The 18013-nt window shown below is 55.1% G+C and overlaps 1 protein-coding gene across 2 annotated transcripts in view; it reads left to right on the forward strand.

Annotated features, from left to right (window-relative positions):
* The first annotated feature begins 3510 nt into the window (after positions 1-3510).
* The window catches only part of ITPA (inosine triphosphatase), a 32706-nt gene continuing 18203 nt past the window's right edge, over positions 3511-18013 (forward strand). For both annotated transcript variants that reach the window (XM_073571533.1, XM_073571534.1), the window contains exons 1-2: positions 3511-3648; positions 14351-14408. In XM_073571533.1, the coding sequence (XP_073427634.1) occupies positions 3586-3648; positions 14351-14408 (121 nt within the window). In that variant the 5' untranslated portion in view covers positions 3511-3585. The remainder of the gene's footprint in view (positions 3649-14350; positions 14409-18013) is intronic.

The following is an 18013-nucleotide window of genomic DNA, read 5'->3' on the forward strand; positions in this document are numbered from 1 at the left end:
GTGACTGTGTTTATGTTGTGTGCGGTAGCTGCAGTAGTGATCGGTGGCACGGCAGTGTGTGAGTGGCAGTGATCGGCGGCAGTGTGTGAGTGGCAGTGATCGGCGGCAGTGTGTGAGTGGCAGTGATCGGCGGCAGTGTGTGAGTGGCAGTGGTCGGCGGCAGTGTGTGAGTGGCAGTGGTCGGCGGCAGTGTGTGAGTGGCAGTGATTGGCGGCAGTGTGTGAGTGGCAGTGGTCGGCGGCAGTGTGTGAGTGGCAGTGGTCGGCGGCAGTGTGTGAGTGGCAGTGGTCGGCGGCAGTGTGTGAGTGGCAGTGGTCGGCGGCAGTGTGTGAGTGGCAGTGATCGGCGGCAGTGTGTGAGTGGCAGTGGTCGGCGGCAGTGTGTGAGTGGCAGTGATCGGCGGCAGTGTGTGAGTGGCAGTGATCGGCGGCAGTGTGTGAGTGGCAGTGGTCGGCGGCAGTGTGTGAGTGGCAGTGATCGGCGGCAGTGTGTGAGTGGCAGTGAACGGCGGTGTGTATTTGGGCCCTTTGTGAGTGGCAGTGATCGGCGGCAGTGTGTGAGTGGCAGTGGTCGGCGGCAGTGTGTGAGTGGCAGTGATCGGCGGCAGTGTGTGAGTGGCAGTGATCGGCGGCAGTGTGTGAGTGGCAGTGATCGGCGGCAGTGTGTGAGTGGCAGTGGTCGGCGGCAGTGTGAGTGGCAGTGGTCGGCGGCAGTGTGTGAGTGGCAGTGATCGGCGGCAGTGTGTGAGTGGCAGTGGTCGGCGGCAGTGTGTGAGTGGCAGTGGTCGGCGGCAGTGTGTGAGTGGCAGTGGTCGGCGGCAGTGTGTGAGTGGCAGTGATCGGCGGCAGTGTGTGAGTGGCAGTGATCGGCGGCAGTGTGTGAGTGGCAGTGATCGGCGGCAGTGTGTGAGTGGCAGTGGTCGGCGGCAGTGTGTGAGTGGCAGTGATCGGCGGCAGTGTGTGAGTGGCAGTGGTCGGCGGCAGTGTGTGAGTGGCAGTGATCGGCGGCAGTGTGTGAGTGGCAGTGATCGGCGGCAGTGTGTGAGTGGCAGTGGTCGGCGGCAGTGTGTGAGTGGCAGTGATCGGCGGCAGTGTGTGAGTGGCAGTGATCGGCGGCAGTGTGTGAGTGGCAGTGGTCGGCGGCAGTGTGTGAGTGGCAGTGATCGGCGGCAGTGTGTGAGTGGCAGTGAACGGCGGTGTGTATTTGGGCCCTTTGTGAGTGGCAGTGATCGGCGGCAGTGTGTGAGTGGCAGTGGTCGGCGGCAGTGTGTGAGTGGCAGTGTGTGAGTGGCAGTGATCGGCGGCAGTGTGTGAGTGGCAGTGATCGGCGGCAGTGTGTGAGTGGCAGTGGTCGGCGGCAGTGTGTGAGTGGCAGTGGTCGGCGGCAGTGTGTGAGTGGCAGTGATCGGCGGCAGTGTGTGAGTGACAGTGGTCGGCGGCAGTGTGTGAGTGGCAGTGGTCGGCGGCAGTGTGTGAGTGGCAGTGGTCGGCGGCAGTGTGTGAGTGGCAGTGGTCGGCGGCAGTGTGTGAGTGGCAGTGGTCGGCGGCAGTGTGTGAGTGGCAGTGATCGGCGGCAGTGTGTGAGTGGCAGTGGTCGGCGGCAGTGTGTGAGTGGCAGTGATCGGCGGCAGTGTGTGAGGCAGTGATCGGCGGCAGTGTGTGAGTGGCAGTGATCGGCGGCAGTGTGTGAGTGGCAGTGGTCGGCGGCAGTGTGTGAGTGGCAGTGATCGGCGGCAGTGTGTGAGTGGCAGTGATCGGCGGCAGTGTGTGAGTGGCAGTGGTCGGCGGCAGTGATCGGCGGCCACCACCATGGCAATAAATGTGTGTAACATGGATGTGTCAGGAGCCGCCGCCGCTCCGTGACAGTTGTGCCCACCACATGTGCCCACATGGGAAAATTAGCAGCAAGTGGCCCATTGGAGGGCACAGACAGAGAGGGTCCCTGTGCAAAGACAATATTTGGGCCCTTTGCAGCCCAAGAGCTCCAAAAATTGCACCTGCTTTGGGGGTAGAAATGGGCCCCCTTACCTCTGGGGCCCCTGTGTGGCTGCGCAGCCTGCACCAATGATATGTCCGCCCCTGTGTGGCCTCTTCATTGTTTGCCCCCATGCTGCTCCATCACACTGGGGTGTAAGGCCATGTGCACACGGTGCGGATCTGCAACGTTTCAGGATCTGTGGCTCCGCAGCAGATTTAGCTGCATTGTACAGTACCATTGTTTTCAATGGTAAACTGAAAAACGCTGTGCACATGCTGCGGATTTTGCTGCAGGTTCAAATCCATTGCATGGCAATTCTTTGTGCGGAATTCGCAGCGGTTTCACACCTCCATTGCAGTGGTGTGAAGCCACAGGGCTAAACCGCTGGTCTTTTGACCTGAGAATTTACCTGCGGATTTTTCCAAATCCGCGCGGAAAAATCCCCAGGACCTAAAACTACCTGTGCACATAGCCTAAGGGGTGTAAGCTGTCTGCTTTATGGGGAAGCTTAGTATCTGCAAGGGCAGGCGGGAGCCCGCCGTGCACTCCGGTGACCAAGTCCTATCCTCTATCGGAAGCTCTCGTTACCTTGGAGACCCGCCTCCGCTGATAGACTGCAGAAGTGGTCGGTAACCTAGGCAACAAGCAGTACACAATAACAGAAGCAAAATCACCCCATCCTTAAGAGATGAGGAGTTTGAATCACAATTGCTCATTTTTACAAGAACTTTGCAATGGTATCCATCGGTGATGATGAGAATAATCCTTCCCAATGCCGTAAGAGTCCGGCCATCACTGGTACAAGCACATGGGTAAATGATCAAATGTGAATGCGGCAATCACCGGGTGTAAGATATTGGGGGAAAGAGGGGTCCGGGGCGTTATCATCTCCAATGTGGTCTTACTGGAGGGAATCAGCTGCCGGGGGGCCGCGACCCCTGCCGACAATCGGCGGCTGCTTCCTTCTCCCCTCCCACGGACGGATCACATACATCCGGAGATAGTGAAAAAAAGAAGCAGCTCTCGCTTCCTCCAGATGTATGCGATATATCCGAAGGTGCGGAGAGTGATTGGCCGCTGGGATTGCATGACATAACAACGTCAAGGGATCCCCAGTGCCGACACTGCTGGAATCGGGCCCGCTAGAGAGGAGTATAGTACAAAAATAAGTGAACACATCAAGTAGACTTAAAAAAAAGGTACAAATGGAAAGGTGGAAAAAAGAAGGGCACGAGACACCAAAACCTCGACAAAAAACAGACGCAAATGCAATAATGAATGAAACTGATCCGTTACAGACAGAAAACAAAGTGTCTTTTTATAGATGGATCAAAATGGAAATTTGGGTTTACGTTTTTCATCTGTTTTTGCGCCGTTATTTTAATACTGGATTCACTAAACAGATGACGACTGGACGTGCGAACAGAAGTCTGCGGCTGACAGCTTCTTATGACATGAACACAGCGACATCTAGTGGCAGCTCAGGCTCATGGCACGGTGGTTCTGTGTGGTGACAATCACTTCCAGGTCGTGGTAGTCATGGGCTATTGGTGGTGGGGTTTGGGGCGGGGGCGGCCTTTCCGTCTGCTGTCCATGTGAAGTGTGGAGATGGCTGCAGTGACTGTCAGGAGTGTGGTGTTTGTGACGGGCAATGCCAAGAAGCTGGAGGAGGTACAAAGGGTTGTTATTAGAAAGGCATGGGCTGCTGCAAGCTTACACCATCACTTTCTGATCAGAGGGGCTGAGCTTGTCATGATAGGTTGCTGACCACTGGGACCCCCACCAAGCACTAGTTGGGGTGTCCTGGGTCCAGCATTTGGATGGAACAGCAGTCAAGTGCACTCATGTAAAAGTTTTTCGAGCTGACGGCGATAACCGAGAGCTTTCACTTCATAGACCCTAAAAAGAGTGGCGGTATGTGATTGACGCCGCTTCCATTCACAGGGGGACACAGGACCTCCTTAATCATGTCTGGTGGAGCCCCAGTGATCGGCGATAAGTTGTGCTGTTGGTAAAACTTCTTACTCTACTTAAAGGGGTTGTCCAGTCTTCCATTGAATGCTGCAATCGCTCTACTTTACTGCAGACGTCCAAATCATCACAGTGTGCGCACCGCCTGCTGTCAGGATTCTCCGGGCGGTCATGTGACTGAAAATATGCAATTAGCAAACATCTGGCCACAGTCCAACTAGACGGTCACTTGTAATGAGTGAGGCCGCTCACGTCTAGTCGGCCTGCTGCGTTCACACTTTTGTATTTTTTCTCGGACATTACATAGAGTGTCACCATCCATACCCAAGTTGGTGTTAAAAAATGGATCCGTGTCTCTGGTCTGTGAGACTTCAAGTACGTCTTGTTCTCATCTGTCTTACAGGTCATATTTGGCCGTTAACTCCTTCGCGTCTTGAGGATGTGAATTAACATCCTGGGAAGAGGTCCGCAGGTGTGGAGGGAGGCTCAAGAGCAGAGTTCCCTCCCCGCATAGAAGATACCGGCTGTATTAGGCTGCTTTCACACATCCGGTGTCGGGTGCGGCGGCAAGCCGTACCGCCGGATCAGGCCTGCTGCGGTGACACCGGATTCAGATGCGGCGCCTGATCCGGTTTGAAAGCATTTAAAGGAGCCGCACCGGGGACGAGAGAGGCAGCAGTATGCGGGGGGGGGAATAGAGATACACGCGCGCTCGCCGGGCACTTGTGGGTTAAACCTCACAGTGTCCACTCATGCGCTGTTGAAAAAGCCGTTCCGTTGCAGGCAACGTTTTTTTGCTGACGCCGGACGGCGCAGATTTTACGCTTCTGGCTAAAAACGGAGGCGCCGCATGTCCATCTGGCACGATGCGGCGATCATTAAATTCTATGTGCCAAAACCGGATCCAATTCCGGATCCGGTTTTCACACTTTTCGCCGCATCGTGCCGGATGTGTGAAAGCAGCCTAAGGCTGGAGTCACACTACAGCGAGAAACGGCCGAGTCTCGCAGGTTAAAACCAAGCTCTGGCCCGGCACTCCAGAGCAGAGCGTGCAGCTCCATGTATTGCTGTGCGGCTGCACGCTCCGCTCCAGAGTGCCGGCGCCAGAGCTTGGTTTTAACCTGCGAGACTCGGCCGTATCTCACTGTGTGTGATCCCGGCCTAATACAGCCAGCACCTGTCTCTAACAGCCACGGCCAACGTTCCATCTGTGGCTGTTAACCATTTAAATACAGCTGGCAATGTCTGACTGCGGCTTTTCAATGCACATGCCCCGGATCCCATGCGATGAAAACAATCTAAAATACAGAATTTTTTTTTTTTTTCATCATTTACATAGAAAAAAAAAATCGCAGCAAGTTTGATATCGGTGGTATAGGACTGACGCTTACAATCGTTGCCAGGTCATTTTTACCGCACAATGAACACCATACAAGCAAAACTCCAAAAAACACAATGGCGAAATTGTATTTTTTTATTTCTCATATCTCTTGGGTTTTTCTGTCTTTTTTTTCAGTACATTATTTCATACAATACATATTGTTCTTTAAAAGTACAAGTTCTGCCTCAAAAACCATGCAGTATATTGTATAAAACGATATCGATATCGTACTGACCCAGAGAATAATGTGTGAACACGGTTAGTGCGGCCACGTGAAGAGAGGCATCTAAAAGTTTTGCTTTTTTGGCTAATAAGTTATATGTAGTCTGAAGTGGTGCCACCAACAAATACAACTCATCCCGCTCTGTTGATGGGATGTGACTGCTGACACCAAGCTGATTCCCAGCTGGATCCCTGCAGGTAGTCAGTCAGCATGACATCTGCATGCACGCCCAATCAAAAGAGCAAAGCAGAAGAAAAACCGCTGCTCTGTCGAGGTGACGTCAGCGGAGGCCACAGAATCATCACTGCTCTGTGCCAGCAGAGATCTGACACAACGGGCAAGCAGTTGGTTGCCTGTTCTAAGGCACATTGTAAAAAAAGATCGTCCTGGATAACCCCTTTAAGTGGTTAAAGCTTACCCACTATACAATTCAGCTGCAGTACCCCCGCACAGTGGCTGACCGAATGCAGGTATTTTTGACTAAAAATCGTGTTTATAATTGGGTTTCATTAAAATGTTGTACCATTTGCCTACTATAACCTCTGTGTAGCACTGTCTATTGCTGACTGCAGTATGAGCTAACTAAGAATCCATCAGTGAGCTTGTTCTGGCTGTCCATTGGAAGAGATTGTTACTGTTTTATCACTTTTGAGTTACTCTCAGCTAATTTATGACCACAGTCTACATCAAAGTTGGCTGTGCCGTCACAAACAGAGCATGGAAAACCAAACTGTAAAAAAAATTTAATGAAAAGAAATCAGAAAAATAATTTTTTTTAGTTCTAAATACATGTCTTTAAGGAAAAGAAAAGTACACAGAGGTGGACAAGAGTCCAGACAGTATATAGGTTGCCCTCTACCAAAGCAGGCACCGCTGGTGCTCTTCTACAGCATTACTAGATTCTTCTCTTACTATTGCGCTTGTCCATACTTCCCGCACACTGCTGCCTCATACTTACCCACACACTGCTGCCACATACCTGCCCGCACACTGCTTCCCCACATACCTGCCCGCACACTGCTTCCCCACATACCTGCCCGCACACTGCTTCCCCACATACCTGCCAATTTATACATTCAGACACCATGTGCACAAGTTCGACACTGCTGCCCACACACTGCTGCCACATATCTGTCCCCACACTGCTGCCCACATACCTGCCCGCACACATATCTGCCTGCACACTGCTTCCCCACACTGCTGCCCACATACCTGCCTGCATACTGCTGCCCACATACCTGCTCGCACACTGCTGCCCACATATCTGCCCATATACCTGCTTGCACACTGCTTCCCCACACCACTGCCCACATACCTGCCCGCACACTGCTGCCCACATACCTGCCTGCACACTGCTTCCCCACATACCTGCCCGCACACTGCTTCCCCACATACCTGCCAATTTATACATTCAGACACCATGTGCACGAGTTCGACACTGCTGCCCACACACTGCTGCCACATATCTGCCCCCACACTGCTGCCCACATACCTGCCCGCACACTGCTTCCCCACACTGCTGCCCACATACCTGCCCGCACACTGCTGCCCACATATCTGCCCACATACCTGCTTGCACACTGCTTCCCCACACCACTGCCCACATACCTGCCTGCACACTGCTGCCCACATACCTGCCCGCACACTGCTTCCCCACACTACTGCCCACATACCTGCCTACACACTGCTGCCCACATACCTGCCTGCACACTCCTTCCCACTTACCTGCTCGCACACTGCTGCCCACATATCTGCCCGCACACTGCTTCCCCACACTGCTGCCCACATACCTGCCTGCACACTGCTTCCCCACACTACTGCCCACATACCTGCCTGCACAGTTTCCCCACACCACTGCCCACATACCTGCCCGCACACTGCTGCCCACATACCTGCCCGCACACTGCTGCCCACATACCTGCCTGCACATTGCTGCCCACATACCTGCCTGCACACTGCTTCCCCACCCCACTTCCCACATTGCTGCCTGCACACTGCTGCCCACATATCTGCCCGCACACTGCCTCCCCACACCACTGCCGACATACCTGCCTGCACACTGCTTCCCCACACTGCTGCCCACATACCTGCCTGCACACTGCTGCCCACATACCTGCCTGCACACTGCTGCCCACATACCTGCCCGCACACTGCTGCCCATATATCTGCCCGCACACTGCCTCCCCACACCACTGCCGACATACCTGCCTGCACACTGCTTCCCCACACCACTGCCCACATACCTGCCTGCACACTGCTGCCCACATACCTGCCTGCACACTGCTGCCCGCACACTGCTGCCCACATATCTGCCCGCACACTGCCTGCCCGCACACTGCTGCCCACACCACTGCCCACATACCTGCCTGCACACTGCTGCCCACATACCTGCCTGCACACTGCTGCCCACATACCTGCCTGCACACTGCTGCCCACATATCTGCCTGCACACTGCTGCCCACATATCTGCCCGCACACTGCCTGCCCGCACACTGCTGCCCACACCACTGCCCACATACCTGCCTGCACACTGCTGCCCACATACCTGCTCGCACACTGCTGCCCACATATCTGCCCACATACCTGCTTGCACACTGCTTCCCCACACCACTGCCCACATACCTGCCTGCACACTGCTGCCCACATACCTGCCTGCACACTGCTTCCCCACATACCTGCCCGCACACTGCTTCCCCACATACCTGCCAATTTATACATTCAGACACCATGTGCACGAGTTCGACACTGCTGCCCACACACTGCTGCCACATATCTGCCCCCACACTGCTGCCCACATACCTGCCCGCACACTGCTGCCCACATATCTGCCCACATACCTGCTTGCACACTGCTTCCCCACACCACTGCCCACATACCTGCCTGCACACTGCTGCCCACATACCTGCCTGCACACTGCTGCCCACATACCTGCCCGCACACTGCTTCCCCACACTACTGCCCACATACCTGCCTACACACTGTTGCCCCACACTGCTGCCCACATACCTGCCTGCACACTCCTTCCCACTTACCTGCTCGCACACTGCTGCCCACATATCTGCCCGCACACTGCTTCCCCACACTGCTGCCCACATACCTGCCTGCACACTGCTTCCCCACACTACTGCCCACATACCTGCCTGCACAGTTTCCCCACACCACTGCCCACATACCTGCCCGCACACTGCTGCCCACATACCTGCCCGCACACTGCTTCCCCACCCCACTGCCCACATTGCTGCCTGCACACTGCTGCCCACATATCTGCCTGCACACTGCTGCCCACATACCTGCCTGCACACTGCTGCCCACATACCTGCCTGCACACTCCTTCCCACTTACCTGCTCGCACACTGCTGCCCACATATCTGCCCGCACACTGCTTCCCCACACTGCTGCCCACATACCTGCCTGCACACTGCTTCCCCACACTACTGCCCACATACCTGCCTGCACAGTTTCCCCACACCACTGCCCACATACCTGCCCGCACACTGCTGCCCACATACCTGCCCGCACACTGCTGCCCACATACCTGCCCGCACACTGCTGCCCACATACCTGCCTGCACACTGCTGCCCACATACCTGCCTGCACACTGCTTCCCCACACTGCTGCCCACATACCTGCCTGCACACTGCTGCCCACATACCTGCCTGCACACTGCTGCCCACATACCTGCCCGCACACTGCTGCCCATATATCTGCCCGCACACTGCCTCCCCACACCACTGCCGACATACCTGCCTGCACACTGCTTCCCCACACCACTGCCCACATACCTGCCTGCACACTGCTGCCCACATACCTGCCTGCACACTGCTGCCCGCACACTGCTGCCCACATATCTGCCCGCACACTGCCTGCCCGCACACTGCTGCCCACACCACTGCCCACATACCTGCCTGCACACTGCTGCCCACATACCTGCCTGCACACTGCTGCCCACATACCTGCCTGCACACTGCTGCCCACATACCTGCCTGCCCACATATCTGCCTGCACACTGCTGCCCACATATCTGCCCGCACACTGCCTGCCCGCACACTGCTGCCCACACCACTGCCCACATACCTGCCTGCACACTGCTTCCCACATACCTGCCTGCACACTGCTGCCCACATACCTGCCTGCACACTGCTGCCCACATACCTGCTCGCACACTGCTGCCCACATATCTGCCCACATACCTGCTTGCACACTGCTTCCCCACACCACTTCCCACATACCTGCCTGCACACTGCTGCCCACATACCTGCCTGCACACTGCTTCCCCACATACCTGCCCGCACACTGCTTCCCCACATACCTGCCAATTTATACATTCAGACACCATGTGCACGAGTTCGACACTGCTGCCCACACACTGCTGCCACATATCTGCCCCCACACTGCTGCCCACATACCTGCCCGCACACTGCTTCCCCACACTGCTGCCCACATACCTGCCCGCACACTGCTGCCCACATATCTGCCCACATACCTGCTTGCACACTGCTTCCCCACACCACTGCCCACATACCTGCCTGCACACTGCTGCCCACATACCTGCCCGCACACTGCTTCCCCACACTACTGCCCACATACCTGCCTACACACTGTTGCCCCACACTGCTGCCCACATACCTGCCTGCACACTCCTTCCCACTTACCTGCTCGCACACTGCTGCCCACATATCTGCCCGCACACTGCTTCCCCACACTGCTGCCCACATACCTGCCTGCACACTGCTTCCCCACACTACTGCCCACATACCTGCCTGCACAGTTTCCCCACACCACTGCCCACATACCTGCCCGCACACTGCTGCCCACATACCTGCCCGCACACTGCTGCCCACATACCTGCCTGCACATTGCTGCCCACATACCTGCCTGCACACTGCTTCCCCACCCCACTGCCCACATTGCTGCCTGCACACTGCTGCCCACATATCTGCCTGCACACTGCTGCCCACATACCTGCCTGCACACTGCTGCCCACATACCTGCCCGCACACTGCTGCCCATATATCTGCCCGCACACTGCCTCCCCACACCACTGCCGACATACCTGCCTGCACACTGCTTCCCCACACCACTGCCCACATACCTGCCTGCACACTGCTGCCCACATACCTGCCCACATACCTGCCTGCACACTGCTTCCCCACACTGCTGCCCACATACCTGCCTGCACACTACTGCCCACATACCTGCCTGCACACTGCTTCCCCACACTACTGCCCACATACCTGCCTGCACACTACTGCCCACATACCTGCCTGCACACTGCTTCCCCACACCACTGCCCACATACCTGCCTGCACACCACTGCCCACATACCTGCATGCACACTGCTTCCCCACACTACTGCCCACATACCTGCCTGCACAGTTTCCCCACACCACTGCCCACATACCTGCCCGCACACTGCTGCCCACATACCTGCCCGCACACTGCTGCCCACATACCTGCCTGCACATTGCTGCCCACATACCTGCCTGCACACTGCTTCCCCACCCCACTGCCCACATTGCTGCCTGCAGACTGCTGCCCACATATCTGCCTGCACACTGCCTCCCCACACCACTGCCGACATACCTGCCTGCACACTGCTTCCCCACACCACTGCCCACATACCTGCCTGCACACTGCTGCCCACATACCTGCCTGCACACTGCTGCCCACATACCTGCCCGCACACTGCTGCCCATATATCTGCCCGCACACTGCCTCCCCACACCACTGCCGACATACCTGCCTGCACACTGCTTCCCCACACCACTGCCCACATACCTGCCTGCACACTGCTGCCCACATATCTGCCTGCACACTGCTGCCCACATATCTGCCCGCACACTGCCTGCCTGCACACTGCTGCCCACACCACTGCCGACATACCTGCCTGCACACTGCTTCCCCACACCACTGCCCACATACCTGCCTGCACACTGCTGCCCACATACCTGCCTGCACACTGCTGCCCACATACCTGCCTGCACACTGCTGCCCACATACCTGCCTGCACACTGCTGCCCACATACCTGCCTGCACACTGCTGCCCACATACCTGCCTGCACACTGCTGCCCACATACCTGCCTGCACACTGCTGCCCACATACCTGCCTGCACACTGCTGCCCACATACCTGCCTGCACACTGCTGCCCACATACCTGCCCGCACACTGCTGCCCACATACCTGCCCGCACACTGCTGCCCACATACCTGCCCGCACACTGCTGCCCACATACCTGCCCGCACACTGCTGCCCACATACCTGCCCGCACACTGCTGCCCACATATCTGCCCGCACACTGCCTCCCCACACCACTGCCCACATACCTGCCTGCACACTGCTGCCCACATACCTGCCTGCACACTGCTGCCCACATACCTGCCTGCACACTGCTGCCCACATACCTGCCTGCACACTGCTGCCCACATACCTGCCTGCACACTGCTGCCCACATACCTGCCCGCACACTGCTGCCCACATATCTGCCCGCACACTGCCTCCCCACACCACTGCCCACATACCTGCCTGCACACTGCTGCCCACATACCTGCCTGCACACTGCTGCCCACATACCTGCCTGCACACTGCTGCCCACATACCTGCCTGCACACTGCTGCCCACATACCTGCCCGCACACTGCTGCCCACATACCTGCCCGCACACTGCTGCCCACATATCTGCCCGCACACTGCTTCCCCACACCACTGCCCACATACCTGCCTGCACACTGCTGCCCACATACCTGCCTGCACACTGCTGCCCACATACCTGCCTGCACACTGCTGCCCACATACCTGCCTGCACACTGCTGCCCACATACCTGCCTGCCCACATACCTGCCTGCACACTGCTGCCCACATATCTGCCCACACACTGCTTCCCCACACCACTGCCCACATACCTGCCTGCACACTACTGCCCACATACCTGCCTGCACACTGCTTCCCCACACTGCTGCCCACATGCCTGCACACTACTGCCCACATACCTGCCTGCACACTGCTTCCCCACACTGCTGCCCACATACCTGCCTGCACACTACTGCCCACATACCTGCCTGCACATTGCTTCCCCACACCACTGCCCACATACCTGCCTGCACACTACTGCCCACATACCTGCCTGCACACTGCTTCCCCACACTGCTGCCCACATATCTGCCCGCACACTGCTTCCCCACACCACTGCCCACATACCTGCCTGCACACTACTGCCCACATACCTGCCTGCACACTGCTTCCCCACACCACTGCCCACATACCTGCCTGCACACTACTGCCCACATACCTGCCTGCACACTGCTTCCCCACACCACTGCCCACATACCTGCCTGCACACCACTGACCACATACCTGCCTTCACACTGCTTCCCCACACTGCTGCCCACATACCTGCCCGCACACTGCCTCCCCACACCACTGCCCACATACCTGCCTGCACACTGCTGCCCACATACCTGCCTGCACACTGCTGCCCACATACCTGCCTGCACACTGCTGCCCACATACCTGCCTGCACACTGCTGCCCACATACCTGCCTGCACACTGCTGCCCACATACCTGCCCGCACACTGCTGCCCACATACCTGCCCGCACACTGCTGCCCACATATCTGCCCGCACACTGCTTCCCCACACCACTGCCCACATACCTGCCTGCACACCGCTGCCCACATACCTGCCTGCACACTGCTGCCCACATACCTGCCCGCACACTGCTGCCCACATATCTGCCCACACACTGCTTCCCCACACCACTGCCCACATACCTGCCTGCACACTACTGCCCACATACCTGCCTGCACACTGCTTCCCCACACTGCTGCCCACATACCTGCCTGCACACTACTGCCCACATACCTGCCTGCACACTGCTTCCCCACACTGCTGCCCACATACCTGCCTGCACACTACTGCCCACATACCTGCCTGCACATTGCTTCCCCACACCACTGCCCACATACCTGCCTGCACACTACTGCCCACATGCCTGCAAACTGCTTCCCCACACTGCTGCCCACATATCTGCCCACACACTGCTTCCCCACACCATTGCCCACATACCTGCCTGCACACTACTGCCCACATACCTGCCTGCACACTGCTTCCCCACACCACTGCCCACATACCTGCCTGCACACTACTGCCCACATACCTGCCTGCACACTGCTTCCCCACACCACTGCCCACATACCTGCCTGCACACTACTGCCCACATACCTGCCTGCACACTGCTTCCCCACACTGCTGCCCACATACCTGCCTGCACACTGCTGCCCACATACCTGCCCACATACCTGCCTGCACACTGCTTCCCCACACTGCTGCCCACATACCTGCCTGCACACTACTGCCCACATACCTGCCTGCACACTGCTTCCCCACACCACTGCCCACATACCTGCCTGCACACTACTGCCCACATACCTGCCTGCACACTGCTTCCCCACACCACTGCCCACATACCTGCCTGCACACCACTGCCCACATACCTGCCTGCACACTGCTTCCTCACACTGCTGCCCACATACCTGCCTGCAAAATCTAGAATATAAAGTTAGTTTCTCCAGAGAGGTCAGCCATTTTTAGCTGGAGTGCAGTCATGTACGCTGCAGAGTCATATGTCCCCCCCCCATATAACAACATATAACACGGCAGTGGTCACTCGGGAAATGCTGCTATATGTAGGCCCTGGACTTACTTTGGGCTTTATCCAAAGCAGATTCTTTTTTTTTCTATGTAATAAACCCAACAAGGTATTTTCCAGTTTACGACTTTGTCTTGGTTTCTGTTTCCGCAGGTTATTCAGATTCTCGGAGATAAATTTCCCTGTAAACTTGTAGCTAAGAAGATTGACTGTAAGTGTTCTCCTAGAGATTCCTGTTATGCCACTCCATGTAATGCAAATCCCGGGAACCATCTTGCACCGTATCCGAGCCGATGCCTCCTGAGCTTCCATCAGCCACAGACTCAATGGGCATCTGCCAGACAAGCCAAGAAAAACTATTCAAAGTAACAGGAATGCTGTAGATTTCTGATTCTGTGTATCGCAGCCCAGCCAAATTCATAAAGGGGCGCGATCATTAATGAATTTATGCAAATCTGATTCAAGGCGACTTTTCTTCATACCTGGCTACATAAATGCCAGTGTTAATGAATCTGTCCCTATAAGCTACGCCATGTGATCACATAGGATCGGCATGAAGATAAGGCTTGTTATGTGGGACTTTAACAAGTTCCCGCACATAAGCGCTCCAGAGATGGCCGGGATACAGGAGTTACACTCGTGAGAGCTGACTGTGATAGGCAGCTAAGTTTCCTCTTTATCTACTGGGACTGAAGCTAGGTCTAAACTCTGCAATTACAGGAGTTGTCCGGTCTACAGCTACATGGAGTGACTGCAGACTTGTGAATACTGCACGTTGTGAGGATTCTCCAGTGCCGCAAGCATGTATGTGATTTGCAAACATGCGGTCACATACCGACTAGATGTGCACGCCCTCACTCAATGCAAGTGAATTGAGCAAAGCCAGACACAGTCTAGTCTGAATGTGGCTGGGAGTATGCAGATCACATAATTGTGGTCACATGACTGGCCGGTACTGGAAGAATCCTCCGTGCGCTCACTGTTTGCAGCCTAAAGCCGAACAACCCTTCAAACTTCTTAGATGCTGCAGTTAAAGGGAACTTGTCGCCTGTCTCATACTGCCCAATCGGCAGGCAGCATGTATCGTAGCCGAGCTGCACGATTGCCACCAGGTATGTTTTCCTCTGAAATGCTTTGTCCAAGGACCATAGTCAGAGACTAGACTAGTCCAACACTCCTGGCTTTCCCTGAGCCTCTCTAGGTGTTTGCTATGAGAGAAACCTGTCAATCACTGGGAGAAGCCGGCCAGGGGCAGTAACGGTGTCCGGCTATGGTCCTTGGCCGGATCTTTAAAGTACATATTCTCTGAAACGTCGGATCATTTCAAAAGAAAACCTACCTGGCTGCAATTGTCCATCCAGTCTCTGATTCCTACTACCTATTTTTTGAGCAACATGAATCTGATGATGGGTTTCCATGTAATAGCGCTCCCTCTGGCAGACCTCCGCCGTGCCATTGCTGGATGTTGATAGCATGCTATGGCACCTGGCCATATACCAAAAAAAACATGCCAGAATTCCTGCATTTGCTTCATTTATCCTACCAAAAAAAATGAGATAAAAAATGATTAAAAATTCATATGTACCCAAAAATGGCACTAGTGAAAAATACAGCTTGTGGCACAAAAAGTAAGTCCTCATATAGCTCAGTTGGTCAAAAAAATGTAAAACTTGCGCCTCTCTGGAAATGCAAAAACAGTCTTGTGGTTTTTGTTTTTGTTTTTTTAAACCATGCATTATTTTACAAAATAATACAACTAGATCAATTTGGTGTCTTCAGAATTATACTTAACGGGTTAAGCAACTCCAACAATGACACTTCAATATAATACAGTTTAAAACAAATGAATTTTATTATTACAATAAATATAAAAGAAACCACACAGGATTATAAAAGCTTAATTAAAAAAACTAATGGGGAAAAAAACAAAATACAGGAGAAAGGGGTGGCATAACATAGTATACTGTATATGTAAAGCAAAACAAAGGAGGGTACAGAGTTTCATGATATAAAACTATATGTGCACTTGCACTTTATATGTATTATATCAATAAGTAGATATGCAAACAAATGCTAGCTAGATACAATACTTCTGCTCATTCCATGGAGAGAACTACCACATCATATACAATAAACAGTGTAAAATTAGTAGTAAATAAATTATATATGCATAATAACAGTGAAAAGTAAAAAGATATGGTACCAGGGATACACCATGGGCAGAGCAGAAAAAACTCACATGAGGTAGCATGAAGGGAACCCACAGTATATAGACAATAGTAATAATTACCTAGTGAGAGCCACAAGCTGTGGTGGGCCCCTGGCTTGTGGCTCTCTGTGACGACTCCTGGAGTGGACCCTCTGGGTCGTGGCACCAACCCACCCAAGGCGAGCTGACCTAGTGAGGACCACCCCCTATACAGGGAGTGTCAGGGGCAAGCCCCAGGGGGTAAGGTACCACGACTGCCGGCACCAGGCGGCCGGCTCACAGGAGACACGTGTAATGGAGAACACATGGCGTGTATACGGGAGTGCGTATGGTGCGCACTGACTAGCAAGCCCAGGTGCGAGCAAAGCAGGATGCGTGCAAAGGAGCACGCCAGAATACAGAGCTAGACAGCAGGTGTGCCAGGAGGCACAACAGAGGACTGGAACGGAGTACAGGATAGAGCGAGTGCCAGGAGGCACCCCAGAGTACCAGGCAGAGTGCAGGATCAGAGCGTGTGCCAGGAGGCACAACGGAGTACAAGGCAGAGTGCAGGATCAAAGCGTGTGCCAGGAGGCACAACAGAGTACAAGGCAGAGTGCAGGACCAAAGTGTGTGCCAGGAGGCACGGCAGAGTACAAGGCAGAGTGCAGGTTCAGAGTGTGTGCCAGGAGGCACAGCAGAGTACAAGGCAGAGTGCAGGACCAGAGCATGTGCCAGGAGGCACAGCAGAGTACAAGGCAGAGTGCAGGACCAGAGCATGTGCCAGGAGGCACAGCAGAGTATAAGGCAGAGTGCAGGTTCAGAGCGTGTGCCAGGAGGCACAGCAGAGTATAAGGCAGAGTGCAGGTTCAGAGCGTGTGCCAGGAGGCACAGCAGAGTATAAGGCAGAGTGCAGGTTCAGAGCGTGTGCCAGGAGGCACAGCAGAGTATAAGGCAGAGTGCAGGTTCAGAGCGTGTGCCAGGAGGCACAGCAGAGTATAAGGCAGAGTGCAGGTTCAGAGCGTGTGCCAGGAGGCACAGCAGAGTATAAGGCAGAGTGCAGGTTCAGAGCGTGTGCCAGGAGGCACAGCAGAGTATAAGGCAGAGTGCAGGTTCAGAGCGTGTGCCAGGAGGCACAGCAGAGTATAAGGCAGAGTGCAGGTTCAGAGCGTGTGCCAGGAGGCACAGCAGAGTATAAGGCAGAGTGCAGGTTTAGAGCGTGAGCCAGGAGGCACAGCAGAGTACAAGACAGAGGACCCGAATACAGCGCACAGCCAGGCAGGAACACGGCAGACCAAGCCAGGAAGTACAACAATAATCAGGCACCTCCCATAGGAAGAGGTAGCCTGATATAGCACCTGAGTCCTAAAACTTCCGGGTCAAGTCCTCCAGTATCATAGATCGGACAAGACCAAAGACAGAACTGAGCAGAGCGCGCGTGCGCATTGGAACATAGCGCAACCACGGAGCTAGGAGCGAGAGGTGCGCATGCGCACCCGACGGGACCCTCGGAGCGGCCGCAGCACCGGAAGTGGTGACGACGAACCCAGGGTCTCGCCCCCAGGTGGGAGCGGCGTGACAGTACCCCCCCCCTTTACGCCCCCTCTTTCTAAGGCTGGAAAGAAACT

The sequence above is a fragment of the Dendrobates tinctorius genome, unplaced genomic scaffold (genome assembly GCF_039654945.1).
Source record: "Dendrobates tinctorius isolate UK_male_01 unplaced genomic scaffold, ASM3965494v1 ptg000029l, whole genome shotgun sequence".
In the NCBI taxonomy this organism is placed as follows: Eukaryota; Metazoa; Chordata; class Amphibia; order Anura; family Dendrobatidae; genus Dendrobates; species Dendrobates tinctorius.